Below are 17,931 nucleotides of genomic sequence, written 5' to 3' on the forward strand. Positions count from 1 at the left end.
GGTTTAGAGACTTTCTGGTGTCAATCAATGATCAATGACATATCCAATAACAAATTGAAGAGCCCCAAGTCCTGGCTTCCCAGTCTTTTGCTCAAACTGTCACACCACACTCCTTCCATACATCTGCACTGATCTTTTGTTATAGTGGCAATAAAGTAATTGTTACACACCACTGGCACAGGATCTCCTGCTGAGAAAATAATCTATTTCATCTTAGCATTTATGCAGCAGGGGGACACTATTATCCTGTCACAGCATTCGATCTCTTAATCACCCAGACAACTTGTTGGACAAAAAATGCCAGGTTTCTCCATGCTGCTCCTGATTCCTGTATCCCCAGCCTCCTAGCAAGTTTCACGCTGGAGTGAGTCATCAGTTGGGAGAAGACATACATGTACTGGCAGCAATGCAGGAAATGTTGTGCACAAATAAGTGCTGGTTGCTGCAGCCCTAATTAGATAACAGGATCACTGTATAAGAGACAGGTACCATATAAATATATAATAAGGCTTCTCTCTGAAGAAGCCCAAAGTGCTTATTAAGCGATCTGCATATAGGCACTGCTGAAATGCAGTCACAGCCAGAGAGGAGACCAGGAATCAACTGGGACATAGCACACTGCTATGATAGGATGATACTGGTTTTGGTCAAAGAACCTGGACCCATCATTACCTTTACAAGATGTGCAGTGAGCTCCTCAGTGTCCAAGCAAAGCAGACAGAACCTCAGTTGTTATAAGCCTCAGAGTAAAGACACCGACAAACTAAGGGCTTCCTTTCATGACCTTGCTCGTGTACGCTGGTGGCACGAACTAAAAAGGTAAATTTTAGTTCATGCCAACTTGGCCCTCTAGGGCTATGTTAATGTGAACGAGGTACCTCTTAGTTCGAGCCAGCAGTCTCCACATGGGGCAGTTACAACGCAGCACTTTGGTGAGCACTGCAATTCACACCCCATGTAGTCCGCATTGCTATGCAGTGGAGACATAGACAATGTTTCACACGTCTAAGAACAAAGGCTGAGCTGACCACTTCGAAATCCGAACCTGCAGTAGTAGGCAATTTCTAACCTGAAGTTTCCATCACTCAAAAGTCCACTCCAGCACAGAGAAAAAGTTGACTCCAGCATAGTGGCTATGTGGTGGTGAAGAGGGAAGGAGATCATCTGCCATTATTAAGGCTACGATTTAGTCACAGGTATTTTTAGTAAAGTCATGGACAGGTCACGAGCAATAAACAAATATTCCTGGCCCAAGACCTGTACCTGTGATTAAATCTTAGAGGGGACCATGGCCGCTGTTGCCAGCTGCTTGGGGACTGCTGCCTGGGCTGCCAGAGCAATGGCCAGTGTGGCTGTCCCCGGGGCTGCTCCAGCAGCGGCTGGTATGGCTGGCCCCGGAGCCAGCTGCTAGGGCAGCCCTGGGGTCAGCCAAACTGGCCCCTGCAGAAATCACGGAGATCGTGGAAAGTCATGGAATCTGTAACTTCTGTGACAGACACGGAGTCCTAGCTGTTATTGTTGCAATACTTCAGGACAGATTTGCTACTATTCCTTTTAATGTTTGTTTGCCTCACTAGCCCCTCACCAACACTCTCCTGACATTCCCTTGTAGAGATTTTGTACCTCTGAAGCTGCCCTACTCTCTAGTGATGTTGAGATTAGATTCATCGTTTTGTGGGGGCACTCTTCCGGTTCGGAAGTTGAGCTGACTGCAAAGTGGCTGTGCCTTGGAATAGGCCGTTCCATGCTGCGTTCTATTTGCAGCTCTGCCACTAACCAACTGAGTGACCTTGGGCAAGTCATTTCACCTCTGTGCCTCAGTTTCCCTGGCTGTAAAATGGTGATGCCATTGCCATCATTACGAGGATTAAGATGCTCAAGAAGGCAAGCACTAGAGAAAACACCACAAAGAATTCAGAGCTTCAGAAAACTGACTGGTATGGAACAAATAAAATCCCTTGAAGAGATGAGGCTGGAGCGCTACAAGATGGAGATGAAACCCCTTTCAGAAAAGACATGCTACGATAAGCTGCAGATGGACTAAGCGAACATCAGCAGAAGGACATTGTTACTAACTGACGGGTTTTGAACTCAAATACAGTTTCGCTCAGCAGTCAGCACAATTTGCAGAGCTCTGACACAGCTAACTTTGACTTAGGCTGCCAAGACAGGCAAGGAGAAAGTTCTGTGGCCTTCCAATAAAGGCTTGCGACGATACCGACTATGATATAAAAGGGGAAAACTAAATATTAGGATACAGAGACAAAAAAACAGGAAGGTTTGCTTGAGATAAAGCCAAAAGAGAGGCTTGTTAGGACAAGAGACCTTTTCTGGATCACCAATTCTATATGTACTAATGGTTACAATAAAACTGAAATAGATGAAAGCCAGAGCACCAGAAAGAGGTCAGGAAGCTAGGAGGGAATTCAGAGAAGAGCACCAGGATGTTATGGAGGGGCTGAAATGACAGATGTAGGATGAAAGAGTAAAACCTAAACATACAAGGACATTTGGTGGTCAGGGTTGCATTTGAAATCATGACAATTGGAGTCAAATATTTGAAGGCTGTAAACACTACGAGGAAGAGGAGTTATTTTAGGGAGATGCAAGGCATGATGGGGTGAAACTGAGGAATGCAAGGTGAATACTAAGAGGGGTTTCCCAACAAGGAGGCCTACTAAAACAACAGAATAACCCCCAAAGGGAAGAGGTAGAAGGAAGCTCCTAAGTTGAGTCACTCAAAGGTCTTACAAACAAACAAAGTGCTGAGATGACAGGAGACTGGAAAAATATTTGCATTTGAAGCCAAGCTGCATTAAACTGTAGGGAGTGATAAGGGCCAGTCCTCGAATACATGAATATTCATTACCCTACACATACTCTGGGGGACAACACTGGATTGTATTAGAGATGCCAGTACAAAACCACTCGTAAAGAAAAATTCATCTGCTGAGTCATCAAGCTGACAAGTTCTTCAAGGGGAGAGTGACACAGGTGCATCTCATACCCCAGGGCCAGATCATTTTCTCCCTCTTGCACTCAAACTGGAGAATCCTCATTTATTTGTAGATCTATATTTTTAAATGCCAATGTCAGTGAAAGTTGAACTTCAGTCACACCAGTTATGTTACTTTTTGGATTCTGCACAGGGGAAAAAATGCTTCCCATTCAAATGCTTCCCAGATTGGGCAGATTAAATCTTAAATGCTTTTAAAAACTCAAATAGAATGTGTCCTCTGATCAGCTTTCATTCATGTGTTCTTTAGGCAAGATCCCTTTTGTGAAGGGAGACGGTTGCACAGCTGAGATCAGACTAATAATCGGGGGTGAAAGCCAAAATTATTTCAACGGTATGCTTCTAGTTTAAGGAGGTCCCAGGATCAAGGCTGCATTTGAAGTGATACAGTGCTTAGTCTCCAATTAATATACCTGCACATAACAAAAAAACCTAAATCATCAATAAACCAAGGAGCTTTCATATTGCCTCATGATGGCGGAAACCCGCAGTGTCTGATCACTCTGGGTAGCCTCTATTTTACAGGAGGGAAGAGAATGGATCCATCAGCTTCTGGATCACTTGCTCCAGGATAGGTAGGAAACTAGTTCATTTTAAGGCAGCTCAGAAAAGCTGAAAAATGAATATTTTAGAACTCAAATTTCTGATTTTTTTTAATGTAAAGAATGAATATCCTGAAATGAGATATTAAAAATGTTATTGGAAACTAAACCACACATTCAGAACACAAACCTTGATATGGTGTGCTAACAACAGTAAAAGCCAGTGGATCTGCAGGTCCCTGTTTATTTAATCTCTAGTCAGAGCACGACATAATGAGTTGAGGGTAAGCAAAGAATGACAAAAGGTTAATTTATCACAGAGGTATTACCATTTCCACTTTTGCTCTTCCTCTTTCTTCTGCTTCTTTTTCTTGTTGTCTCCTTCAGGGGCTCTCTTATCTTTGCTCTTAGTTTTCTTGGATTTGTTGTCCTACAAAGGGAGGACGAGGAGGAAAGGCAGAAGGATTATTAGAACACAGCTATGTTTTATTCAACAAGGTATTTTTAAAATAGAAAGACTCTTACTTAGACCAGGTCTACACCAGAAAATTTACAGGTATAACTGTGTCGGATAGGGCTGTGAATTTTTCTGACATTTCTGTGCTGGCAAAAGCCCTAGTGTATATGTAGTTATACTGGCATAAAAGAGTGATTTTGCTGACATAGCTTATTTTGCACACCAAACCGGTATAAACCCTACCAGCTCAAAGCACTTTTTTGCTGGCATAGTTGCATCTACACTAGGGTTTTTTATGCTGGTACAGCTATTTCAGCAAAGCTTTTAAGTGTAGATTAAGCCTTAAAGAGATAAGCACACCAATTGGGACTGCTCACAAAATACATTTCACCAGCATCCCTTTGCCAGCAGACTAGGATCCTGGAGCACTGTTCCTGCCCACCAAGTGGCTGAAATCTCTTGTCATCTTAGTAGCTTCAATTTCCTTTCTAGGACTTCAGAGCTGATCTCTAATGGCTTTTAAAAAGCACTCGGCTGCTGCGTTGACCCTGTTATAGCTAAACCCTGGACTAACTTCTTTGCCTTTGAGCTGCATCACATCATCTGTGCCAATACCAAAAGTTAATAAAGTTCCTTTTTCCATTGATAAATGCATCTGTACAGAAGGAGGGGTGTGCTACGTGGATTAGTCTGGGAGCATTAGATCGGATCTACACTTAAAATTTAAGTCAACATGGCTGTGGTGTTCAGGGGTGTGAAAAAAATCTAGCCCCCCGGGGCACCATCGCTATGCCAACATAATCCCCGGGAAGACAGAGATAGGTCAATTGAAGAATACTTCTGTTGACCTAGCTACCGTTGCTCTGGGAGGTGAAGCTCCTACAGCAATGGAAAACCCCCTTACGTCACTCTAGGCTGTATGTACACTACAGGATTATACAGGCATAGTCCCCCACAGTGTAGACATGGCCTTAGAAAGTTATCTTCTTGAATGAGTCTTAAAAATCACCAGTTTATTTCAAGGGTAGAAACACTCCTTTAAATTTCTATTTGGGCTAACAGGGCATCAGACAGATTAGCTTTCATTGTTCTACAAGATACCACAAGCACTCCGTTCTTAAATCAAGAAATCATAATTTTTGTCTCACAATTTACCTCTTCCTCCTCCTGTTTCCTCTTCTTTGATTTCTTGATATCTTCTGTTTTGATTTTTTTGGGTTTATAATCTTCACTGTAAGAGACACAGACCAGTTAACAAACAAACAAAAAATCACTTTGTTTCCTGGTATGCACTTACATATAAGCATGAAGGCTACATGTGCAAATTCACAAACACCTCTGGGATGGACACCCATGCTCATTCTCCCCATCCTCCGAAACGTATAGTGGGGTCCCCTAAAGAAAGAAGAGCACTTTTTTGCTGGAATGGATTCAGAAGCTCCGCCCCACACCATACAGCCAACAGACCCCTAAAATGATCTTTACAAATCTGAAACTGATGTGAACAATCCTCAATGTGCAAAGATTTAGCGAACTTCACTATCTCCAAGTACAAGATAAGGAGCCAATTCACAGGCATTAGTGGGCACCCAGTGAGAAGAATGCTAGATAAAGACTGGAACACTTTACAAGAGATTTTTTGGGGGGGAAAAAGCCCATCTCACTCATTTTTCCTTGTCACTGCTAACAATCCAGATGTCACATCACTCCAATCAGCTCACTTCTTGCGTACTAGTTAGTTCGACAATGCCACGATGATGTTAGTGAGGTAATAATCCTTTCATAACCGACACTGGATTGGAAGGTCACTAAAACTTATCAAGCAGAAGGCAGTGGCTGACTATACAGAAGAAAACTTCTAAGGTCACATCCATCTCTCTTTTGGAAATTGACAAATACTATGCAGTAACAGAAGAAAAATGGGACTGTGGTAATGGTCATTTACTAAGTATGAAAGCATGACTGTGTTCCTTAACTCACTAGCAGTGATAAGCAATGGCAGTGATTTACTCAGAGGGTCACATTAAGATACAGCTGTGCTTTGCAAAAAGCCCATTTTACTGTGGGACTTCACATGGCCTGTAGGTCTTACGTGTGCATTTTGATTAAATCATTGGGATAACTCACAACATATTTAGACCCTTTTAAAGGGGAATCCATGCCAAGCAGCGCAGGCAAAATTAGGGCTGACAAAGCTTTTTTTCTCCTGTGCAGTCATTTCACAGCACAGCAGAAATTACTGCAGCCATTTAGTGAACGGTTATGCCCCTCTTACTCAGATTTACGTTTTACATTCTTAATACCCATGTCCCTTTTCTCTGCCTGCCTTCTGATTTTGTATTCATTAGTTTTGCAACGCTTAACAGCGCCTTTTCCTCCTAGAGACAGAGTGCACCGAAAGATACTTTTTCAAAAGAGCAGTATGGGTACCATAGTAAAAATACACCTAAATCATTCGTAGATCTTAAGCATAGCAAATGTATCTTCCAATAAAAAAATCTGGACCCAGATCCCCAGTCCCACATCCAACTTGTTAATTCTGAAAGGCCCAAAACCCCTCTAAACCATTCTCTTCACACAGGCGCAGTACACAAGTTACTTACTCGTCCTCCTCCCGAGGTCTCTTTAGGGGTTTGGAGTCCTCCTTGGGAGATGCATAATAGCCATCCTCATCAGGTTCATCTTTAATACGGGGCGGACTAAGGAAAAAGGCAGAGGATTGTTTGTTTAAATACAGAACACTCAGTCAAATAGTTTTTTGAAAATAGAACCGATTCAATGCAAGAAGTGAACTGTAAAGAGAGACTGCCGCTGGCCTTGGGAGTGCAGAGTTCCTGTATTTCTCCTAGCACCTGCACCAGTGTAGGGAGCTACACCCCTTACATTGTCTAGGACTACGCAATTTCCCCCACAATTGCGGACACTATCCAAAAGGCCTAAAGCAATGCAAGGAATGCAGCAATATTTTACGTGTTAAGGTCGGGGTTCTAGGTTACTCTGAGGCTTGTATTTTAGGTAAACAGAGTGCAGTTTCCAAAAATTTACAAATGTATTGTTTAGAAACTATTGAAGTCTATGTATTTATGCTGCGAAACAGGGACATCATCAAGTAACAGAAGTCCAGAGTCTTTGTTAAAAATAGTATCTCAAAAGAAAACAGTTTGATTTTAAAAACCGCATTTGCAAATGGAACCTTGCAGCATTATGCTACATTTGTGAGAACTAGATATGAAACAGATGATCAACAAAAAGGTACACTAATTAGTCTATTTTCAATATCTAAGCTGCAAGAACGCAACATGTGCATGCTTCCCCCCAACTCTCAAATAGACAGCATAAATATTAAATTAGGCATAACATTTTCAGTCTTAATGTGCCATGATGCTAGCAGCAGAAATAATTTTAAGACATTATTTTAAAAGAGATTGTCCTTTTAATTAACTTGTTTTTAAATTTCAGTCTTTGCTTTTGTAAAAAGCATTTAACTTATCTTTCTAAAACAAATAAGCTACAAAAAGAATCAGAAATCTAATGATTTCTGAATCACCCTAAATGCAATTCTAGTCAGGTAAGCAACTCGAAGAGCGACATCTTGAGCATTCCTATTCACGTTCCCTCAAATGATTTCTGTATCAAATTAGCTCAGTTTCCAAGTCAACACTCAGATTTTGTTATTGGGTGGAATGGGAAAAGAGAAATCAAGTAGCAGTCTGCACTGTACATCACCCTCAGAAAGAGACATTCTGGAATCTTAATTTAGCTGGCAATTGTGTTGAGGAGGCAGAACAGGCCAGTTTGCTCTTTCACAGCTGTATAGGTTCTGTGGTGCTGGCAGATGTAACTCAGAAGACAGAACAGATATGTGCTGTTACAAGGAGCCATTTTTATGGCATTACTTATAACCAAGACCTAAGCTTCCAGACATTTGAAAAGTATCACCATAGGGGAAAAAAAGTATTTGTTTACCCTGTACAATTTATTCTTCCTGGAGGTAGAGCTCTGTGGCTTTTTATCATCATCACTATTATTAAAATGTTGTCTGCTTTATACAAGGAATCTTAATGCAGAAACACCTCCAAGCACTTGGCGACAATAGGAAATGAAGTTTGAGACCGACAATGCAAAATTGGAATAAACAGGGTATCACATTGTTCCCGAGAACACACATCTAGCTCTCCAAGATGTCGCCCAGGCCATAATGCTTCCCACCATCCTCCAAATCTTATTTTGGGTAGTTTAGATTTTTTGGAAGGTGACTTACTTCTAGTGAGCTTGACAATGGAACATTTCAGTGGGAGAAATATATAAATATATAAATATAAATTACTTCCCTATTAGCCTGTTTTGGGTCACCAACAGTGAGAGTCTGGGCAAAGTCTTGAACTGGCATGGGGAGGTAATGATGCACTGGTTACACAGAGTGCTGCAGTTGGAACCTGTGCTGAGCCAATTCCGTTAGTAGGAGAGGGCCAAGTGTTCCCAGCTAAGGGCTTGTTTGCACTTGAAATGGGACAGTGGCACAGCTGTAGCTGCTCTGCTGAGCGCTTTAGTGTAGACACTACCTTTGCCGACGGGAGGGGTTCTCCCATCAGAGTAGGTAATCCACCTCCCTGAGAGATGGCAGCTAGATTAATGGAAGAATTCTTCCATCCACCCAGTGCTATCTACACCAGGGATTAAGTCAGCTTAACCACAGTACTCAGGAGTGTGGATTTTTCACACCCCTGAGCAACATAGCTGGGTCAACCTAACTTTTTAGTGTAGACCAGGCCTAAAACACATACATTCGGTGAAACCATAACGGTGCTCAATTGTCTGACTAGAATCATAGTGTTAAAAGGGACCACAAGGGTCATCTAGTCTAACCCCCTGCCAAGATGCAGGATTTGTTGTGTCTAAACCAGACATGGGCAAACTAAGGCTCAAGGGCCACATTTGGCCCGTGGGACCGTCCTGCCCAGCCCCTGAGCTCCTGGGCCGGGAGGCTAGCCTCCGGCCCCTCCCCTGCAGCCTCGGCTCGCTCCACTGCCGGCGCAATGCTCTGGCGGTGGGGTTGTGAGCTCCTGGGGCAGCGCAGCTGCAGAGCCCGGCCTGACCCTGTCTCTGTGCTGCATGGTGGTGGCGGCATGGTCCGGCCCTGCTCCAGCTGGGTGGCATGGTTATAGCGCCGCCAGCCACCGGTGCTCCAGGCAGTGTGGTAAAGGGGCAGGGAGAAGGGGGGGTTGGATAGAGGGCAGGGGAGTTCGGGGTGGTGGTCAGGGGTGTGGGTCGGGGGAGGAACAGGGGGTTGAATGGGGGCAGGGGTCCCAGGGGCAGTCAGGAAGGAGGGGGGGTTGGATGGGGCGGCAGGGGGCAGTCAGGGGACAGGGAGAAGGGGTGGTGGTTGGATGGGGCAGGCAGTCAGGAATGAGAGGAGGGGTTGGATAGGGCAAGCAGGGGTCGGGGGGCGGTCAGGGGACAGGAAGTGGGGGTGTGTAGATGGGGCAGGAGTCGGGGGGGGGGGGAGGAGAGATAGGAGGTGGGGGCCGGGCCACACAATTTATGAAGCCCTCCATACAATTTATGAAACCCGATGCGGCCCTCAGACCAAGAAGTTTGCCTGCCCCTGGTCTAAACCATCCAAGACAAATGGCTATCCAGACTCCTTTTGAAAACCTCAAGTGAAGGAGCTTCCATAACCTCAGTAGGTAGCATGTTCCATCAGAAAGAGTTAACAAAAAGGTACCATGTGCTATATTAGGTAACTATGGCAATTGCCACTGGCTTATGATAATTACGCTTTACATTTCCAAGACAGTAGTTCCAAAAGGTGCTTGGAGAAGGGCATTTCTCTTTCCTCTACCAAGTCAGAAAAAAGTGTTAAATGCCGAGTCTGCATTTTCAAATATTGCTACTTGAGAACTGAAACTGAAAGGCTCCTGTATCAAGAAGGGACATTCAAAATAAGCATATGATTCTAATCAGGTAGAACACAGGCAGGCTCCTTCTCATGACCCTCCCTGACACAATTCCACTTCAGACCAAGGTGAGACGGGGATGAATTCTCAGTAGTGCATAAAATTAAAAACAGGCAAAAAAAAGAAAAGGGGGGGGGGCAGGGGCGGGCACGCAGCTGATCGAGGTTTCCAGCCCTAGATATAAACTGCTTCCAAGGCAGCAGATCTATTTCAATACACAGCAGATGGTCAGGCACCCCCAACTGAAAAACACAAAGTCACAGGACCCAGATTCATGATCTGAGAGCTGGATTTAAAGGAGTGAACAAGGAAATCTTTATTGTTTGTCAGATGTTAAGAAATAAATGGCACTTCTATTAAAAATTCACAAGTAAATGAACTACAAGTAAATCAAGTGGTGATTGGTACAATTCAATATTCATGAAGTCTAGATGGTTCTTTAAGGATTAGGAAGTCAATATGTAGAGTAGAATAAGTGACAAATTTTCTGATTTTTTTTTTTAAATGTTAACAAGTGGCCTATTTGCTATTTCTTTACAAACTAGGGTTTGAAATCCTAGTCCCTTGGTCTTGCTTTCAGATAAGCAAGTACCTGGGGGTGTAGCATTATCAACCCCAAAAGACAAAATGCATAGTGAGTCAAATGCTTGCCACGACACCAACTTTACAGTGGGGTACGGATTTCTTCTAGCCCCCACTTAACACCATTTCCAGGAGTCTGCTCTGCCCTGGGCAGAACCTAGTTTCCAGATCACTGGATGAAAGCATTCAAGAATCCACGGTAGGGAACAATCCTGCATGCATAGAACAGACCAGATGTCCTGACAGGTCTTTTCCCATCACTGACTTCTGGGAAGTCAGCCAATTACCCAAAAGTGCATCTATTTGCTTGAGATGGGAGCTCTTTATATGGAGGAAAGATGTCACTGAAATATCAGAGCACCTGTCTCCACAAACTGGGTGGGAGGGGCCATAATAATTTGAGGATTGGGAAACAAAGCAAAAATCATGACAAACTGCTATATCAGATTACAGACCCCAGACTCACTTTCTTACCTGGAGAAACCATTTTCCTTTTCCTTCTTTATTTTTACATCACCAGAAGATTTGCTCTGAAAGAGAAAAGGGGACAGAGAACGTGCAGCAGGAAACAAGTGCTAGTATTACTTGTAACTTAGTCCTTTTAGCACTGACTGATCACACCCAGGATGCCTACATCTTTGTGATCAGCTACATGCTGGCCTTCCATTAGTGTCAGTTGGGAAGGTCAAGTGTAATTATCAGAACAATATCTGCTACATCTTATACTGGGAAACTGCAGCCTGTTGTTGCATAGGATGAACTTAATCTAAATTAACCTTTGACTATTATGAATTTAAACCTGACACTGAGTTCAGAGTGGAATTACAATAGGGAAGATGTAGAGCAAGATCCTTAGTGGTGTAATTAGGCACAGCTCCATTGTGTCCATTTACACCAGTTGAGGATATGGCTCCTAGAGTCTGTGGCTTACAAGATACTGAGCTTTAAGTCTCAAACTTAATTTGGGGTTAGTTTCCACTATTAGATAACTAAAAAACTAGAAGCAGTTCTTGTGTCTTCATGTAGTGTAACAGTTAAGGCAGAACTGCACCTTCCCACCCACATTCAAGAACTACCTACCTTTTCTTCCTTTCGTTTCTCCTTGTCTCTATCTTTGTGTTTGTCTTTGTGTTTCTCTGAGCTGCCATCTTTGTGTTTGGTTTTCTCTTTCTCTTTGTGTTTCTTCTCCGAGGAATCTTTGTGCTCACTGCAAGATAGGAGAGTCAGTTCAATGAGGGGCTGGCTGTTAAGAGGCTTGACCAACGGGAGCAACTTACAGTGTTAACTGAACTCCTAAGGCATGAAACTTACAATCACCTGAAATAAAGTCAAATTAACAGGAAGATACAACAAAACAGTCAGGTTCATGGCATTTACTTTCTTCAGAAGGGGAAGAAGGAACATGGGGTAAAACCACAGCTGCTAAGTATTCCAAATCAGGTTAACAGCATCAGTCTGGGGTTGTCAGTGAAAAATCCCAACATGATGTATTTACCAAGGTGGAACACTTTAGCTTGGCTCTTCACTGTTCTTGTTTCCAATTAAATCCTGAAAGGTCACAAGTGAAGCAATATTGATAGTCACATTCCACTCCTCTGTGGACATTTGTTTAGGCAGTAAGTAATAAAAACAAATTTTGTAGTTTTGACATTTTCATCCAAGGAACTAAATTCACTTTATAAACATTTGGTAGATGATTATTCCCCTATCAACGGAGGAGAAACTGAGGCTGAGAAAAGTTAGTGACATGCCTAGGGTTACACTAAATCAATGGAATAAAACTCGGCAGTCCTTAATTCCTAGTTGCTTGCTCTAATGAGGCCTCACTGAACCACAGTCAAAACCACTATACAGCTCAGTACAATTGGCTCTCTGCTCAGGAAAAGCTCAAGTCGGAATAACAATGACATGTCAGGACAGGAGTGCAGAGATGTTACCGTGCTTCGTTTTAACAAATGCTATTAGTTCATTGCCACTCAGATTCAAGTGCTGCAGATTACAGCATTGCCAATCAAGTGTTCAAAAATAATGAATGAGTCTGCAAGGTCATGATAAAAAAAAAAAAATCATCAAGGTTCTTTTTATTTTCCTGTTTGGTTTCTGAGCCTTTTAGGATACACCCTGATCACATTCTCAAGTTTTTCACTGCAACTCTAAGGGCTAGATTCTCAGGTAGTTACTTGACCCCAAGAGCTGGAGTCTTATGAAACCACACCAAACATCTCAAGACTCACGTTTAAAAAGGCACAAGAGTTGGCAATGCAGAATTAGCAGCATTGTTCTTGAAGCCAAGCAGCAACTCTACTAGCTGAACATGCCTTAGATAGGCTTGTTTACAAAACTGTATGAAGTCCCATTAAAACAGAAGGAAAAGACCCTGGCTCCCTGCAGGACGTACGTGGGGGGAAATAATTGGGTTCCCTTTCATGCTGGGGATGGTGAAACACCAAGCTTCTTGCCTGTCCTGACACAGTTTGCAGACCCAGATCCATCAGGACTACAACTCCCATAATGTACTTTCTCTTTTATCACTGTTATTCTTCATTGTTTTAACTTAGAAAGATCCCTGGCCTTAAAGAAACATTTTCCATCACTCCTTGGGATTAAGCTGTGTATAAAACATAAGCTTCTTCACTTTCAAGGTCCTCCACGGCCTATCCCCACACTATTTATCTCTCATTCAGTATCAAAAAGTCAGCTCCCACCCGTGATCAGCTTAAGAGACCAGGCTTCACTGCCCACTTGTTAAATTTTCAAACAAGCATCTTTGTACTTTTATTCCATGCTGCCCTTCATACATAGGGAGGAGCTCTCCATAAACATCCACAAAGCCATGCATTGTTGTCCTTCAAATCCCTCCTTAAAAACTTTCCTTTGCTTACAAAAATCTTGATAAAGGTTGTGCTGCTGGTGTGCTGAGACCACAGCCTATCCTACTGGCTAATGCGGGCTACTATTTGTTGGTACTTCCCCATCAATCAATCCATATCCATCTGTCATCTCTTCATGGACATGTCAATGGTAAGCTTGTTTGGGGCAGTGCCGTCTTTTTGTTCTGTGTTCGTACAGCACCTAAACTGTGGGGGACCCGGGCCATGATTAGGGCTCCTGAACGCTACAATACAAATAATAAACGAATAGTCCAAAGCTTTATGAAAATGTATGCAGCTTCCTTATTTAAGTCATTTAACACTCAAGTGCAAGTAAAGACACTTTGAATGGTGATACACTGAAAAAAAATCACGTCTAGGATGCAAGATGGGAGGGAGCTTTTGAGAGACACAAGTTCTCCAATTCTCCTTTGTTTCTACCTGAACAAATAGGGACACGCAGAAATTGGGCTGCTAGTCTAAACACTACAGAAAGAAATGAGTGTGTTATTCAGCACTCAGAAAGGTTGTGTGTGATTAAGAGATGGGGATCTAAAGTTACAATACACCAATAGGACTGCAGAGAAAAACCTGACTTCAACCTCATCCTGCTGCCTGTACACATACAACTCCTATGGACTCCTCCAGAGTTGCACTTGATAAAGGTCTAGCCAGAGAACCATGCTCAAAGTGCCATATTGTAATATGCATCTCTCTCCAAATCCAAGCAGTTAAGGAGGAAGAGCCCAGTTCTGATGGCACTCACTTTTTGCCAAGCAACATCTAAATGGATATTGAATCTACTGCACACAGTACAGGGCAGAGCACTGGGAAATTGCCACTGCACTAGGACAGTCTCTCCCACTGCTGGTTCAAAACAGTAAGAATAAAAAGCTTATATTACATTAGCAGGAGGTGGTCATCTCACTAATTCAATACAAGCGCCTCACTATGAAGTCTCAAGATAGAAGTCAGTTTCCATTTAACTCTCTGGTGACAGGATTAGACCAGTGGAACAGCGTACAAGAGTGCCTAAACACTGAAGGAGATTAAGTATTTCTAGAGTGCCATAGACAGATATGCCATACCACAGATTGCCTGTTAGCACAGATTTAAAGACCACATACTGCAGATTACATTGTATATGCTATGTGATCATGACAGCAGTACACACAGAACCCTGAACTCAATTTGAAAAGTCAAGTGGATGCCTGCTATCGCTACACTTGTGTTGTTACCTCGGATAGATTTCCCAGCTTCAGTAACCTAGAGGGAAAATGAAAAAGACGACAAGCTGATGATTCTCACATTGTTCGTGAGCTTAAATTTCATAATTATAAAATTGCAAGAGGGGATGATTAGGGAACAGCCCAGGTAGAACAGCAGAAAACTATTGCAACAGGTGCCTTGTGGGTTTAGAAGACAGATGCATGTGGAGATGACAGTCGGGTGAGAAAGGTAATATAGCTATTTACCTCCCACAGTAGGGCTTAAACCTAGACTTGTGTCTATTTTCGGACCAGCAGATTCTTGTCACCCCACATTCGTCTATGGGTTTGTTTTTAAAATCTCACCTGCAATCGCATGGCTTACTAAATTTATCCAAATACTACAACAGCTTTTACAGCAGTTTGCATCTATGAATCTCAATGCAAATTTAAACAGTGAATTCAGTTCCGTGGTATAGGGAAATAGCATTGTCCCTATTTCACAAGTGACAAAAGGATCGGAAATTAAATGTTAATATTTTCAAAAGTATCATGCTGCTTCTGGATACCAAACTCGAAACTACATACCTGTAGGCCTCATTTTCAGAAGTGCAGAACACTCATGGCTTCCACTTCTGTTGTGCCACCAAAAATTGAGGTACCCCAAAATAAATCAGCTACAACTCTTGAAAATGTTGGTTTGAGTGACTTGCTCATTGCCAAATACAATATCACTCGTGGAGCCAGAAAAAGGTCTCTCAGCTTCTGACCTTCAGTCCTGGGTCTTTACCATAAGACTACCCCCTTCCTCCCTTTGCTTTTCGGCAAGGCAACTTACTTCTTGCTTTCCAACACCCTTTAATAGTCGCCTCTCGTTGCTCTTCAGAGCGTGAAGCAGCATGAGGAGGGAAGGCTCAAAGATCCAAAGCCTATTTCTAAGTAACAGTGATATAGGTGGTGAACTCTGAGATTCCCCCACCACCATCTTTCCTCCCGTTAGAAGGCTAACGGAAGCTTCCCTAAAAAAACAAAATTCCATCTGCTCCTTGCTCTGAGGCAAGAAAGAAATACATTTTCCTTCTCCCATTCATAAACAGATTGCTTGCCACACCTACACATTCTCTGGGCACCAAAACACAGCTCTGATTTTACAGACAGACAAGTGCGTCTGAAATCTGACACACTAAATAGCAAAAGCAGGCTCAGGCCATCCTGCCTACCTGGAAGAGCCTGATTTACGTCAGTGCCAATGAGCGATGCGCGCGTCACTTGGGAACATGCTGGTGTTGTAGACTTCAGCCAGTAATCCTGGCAACAGTAACAAGAGGCACATAGTTTTCCTAAATGTACCCATTTCAGCCAGCAAACAGAACAGCATTGGCCTGGCATGTGTTTTTATCAGGCTAGGACAGCCGTTCAACTATGGGTCGGGATCCCATTTTAATGGGGTCGCTAGGGCCAGCATTAAATTTGCTGGGACCCAGGGCTGAAGCTGAAGGACAGGCTCCACCCCAACCTGGAGAGGTGGGGCTCGGGCTCCGGCCCCTCTCTCCTACCCAGGGTCATGTAGTAATTTTGTTGTCAGAACGAGGTCACTGTGCAATGAAATTTGAGAACCCCTGGGCTTGGATATATAGGAAGCCTCCAGGGGAAACACTTCACAGTTTGGCAACTATAACAGAAGAGGGCAACATGGTATCTCTTCCAAGGCACCATCCTTAACCTTCAGAATAGGTCTCAGCCTTCCATAGGGACACTGCTCACAAGGATGCCTAAAGCTATGATCAGGTGGATGTGTCACGTTTTGAAGATCAGAGAATCCTTTTCTGGCCATTTCAGACTTTACACACTACTTGTTTCCCTCTTTACAGAAAGACAGGATATGATGCAGTCATAGAATTATGACATGTATCCTAAATTCCTTCCTTTGTATCCTTGCTTTTGTTACCTCAGTTGCATCCCCCTCCCTGCAGAGCTAGCCAGATTAAAACCCAAAAGTCAGAAATCCATTGAAGAGGATCAATACAAAGTATAATGCCTTATATCACGACAGCTAACTCCCACCTTCCTGTTCAGGAATACATTGTATGGTCTAAGCATATTTATACACCCATATATGCACCCACACTACAAGATTGTATGGGTGTAATTATTTCAGTAAAAAAGGTCACCCTCCCTAAAGAGACATAGTTATACTGGTACAACATTTGTGCTTAGATCAGATAAATGCTGGTTAAGGAATAGGCCTGTTAAAACAATAGTGTCTTGCTGCAACAACACTTGGAATGCAGCAGGAATTTGTCAGATCTCTTGGAGGGAATAAGAGAAATTAATTTAACACCTCATAATAGGCACACATCAGCCAGTGCCCCACAGCGTACCACCAACTCTGTTTCCTGTCTCTCCTTTTAGAAGGTTTGTATAACACAGTATCTCAGAGGGAGAGAGGGGAGACAGGGGAAGAATGATGGAAATGTTAAGTGCAACAAAAGAAATCTGTCTCCTTGAAAACTCTAGCAGTATTCCCTCGATGAGCTGCCTAGAGGAAAATGTGATGGAGGGCTTTTTTTTTTTTTTTAAATTGGGGGAGGAAGCGGAGAATGTGCATCTGGCAGCAGCTGCTTATACTGTGATCAGATGGAAAGCCAGAAGTGGAAAGTGTTTCCAAAGGATGGCAGATGTGCACATACACAGCTTCCTTCTTCAAACCACAGCGGCTTTGAGTACTTTAACATTGCATTTTCCAGGTGCCATTTATGTATATTAACAATCCTCTTCCTCCCCTTCTAATGCCTTTTCTATCCCAGCTTCAGATCACAAGCAGGGAAAGATGTTTTATCTAAAGCATCTCTATTTCCCCTCTAATTTTCCCAGCTGTAATTAGCTTGTAGTACCATGGCTGTGTATGATCTACTATTAAGCATCAGTTGCAAACAGCACATCGGTGTGACAACTGATATCTGTTAGAATCCAACTGAAGCCTAAGTAATAGGCAGCTCTTAATTTATAGAAATCTTAAACCAACAGGGATAGTACAGAAGTTATACCGCCTGACTTACTGCAGTGCTGTTAGAAAGCTGTGATTACATTCAGACCAATAAATACTAGTAAAGGCCAAGTTTTCAGCTGGCCTGCAGTTTTGTATTCCCATTGTCAGAGCTGCACCACCACAGGGCAGAACTGGGTGTAAGCCTGTTTGGGCCCAAATTGTACAGCTGAGCTACCAATTCATGAGAAACCGATCCCATGTCTGCTGAAGTGAATGGGAGTCTTTTTATCAACTTCCACAGACAATGGAT

The 17,931-nt window shown here is 42.9% G+C and overlaps 1 protein-coding gene across 1 annotated transcript in view; it reads right to left on the reverse strand.

Moving 5' to 3' along the window:
* Positions 1–17,931, reverse strand: part of TOP1 (DNA topoisomerase I) — an 80,038-nt gene that overhangs the window by 22,328 nt on the left and 39,779 nt on the right. The window contains exons 4-8 of the mRNA XM_054045704.1: positions 11,635–11,761; positions 11,029–11,084; positions 6,619–6,714; positions 5,171–5,246; positions 3,888–3,988 (exon numbers count right to left, since the gene is read on the reverse strand). Of these exons, the coding sequence (XP_053901679.1) occupies positions 3,888–3,988; positions 5,171–5,246; positions 6,619–6,714; positions 11,029–11,084; positions 11,635–11,761 (456 nt within the window). The remainder of the gene's footprint in view (positions 1–3,887; positions 3,989–5,170; positions 5,247–6,618; positions 6,715–11,028; positions 11,085–11,634; positions 11,762–17,931) is intronic.

The sequence above is a fragment of the Malaclemys terrapin genome, chromosome 12 (assembly GCF_027887155.1).
Source record: "Malaclemys terrapin pileata isolate rMalTer1 chromosome 12, rMalTer1.hap1, whole genome shotgun sequence".
Taxonomy (NCBI): Eukaryota; Metazoa; Chordata; order Testudines; family Emydidae; genus Malaclemys; species Malaclemys terrapin.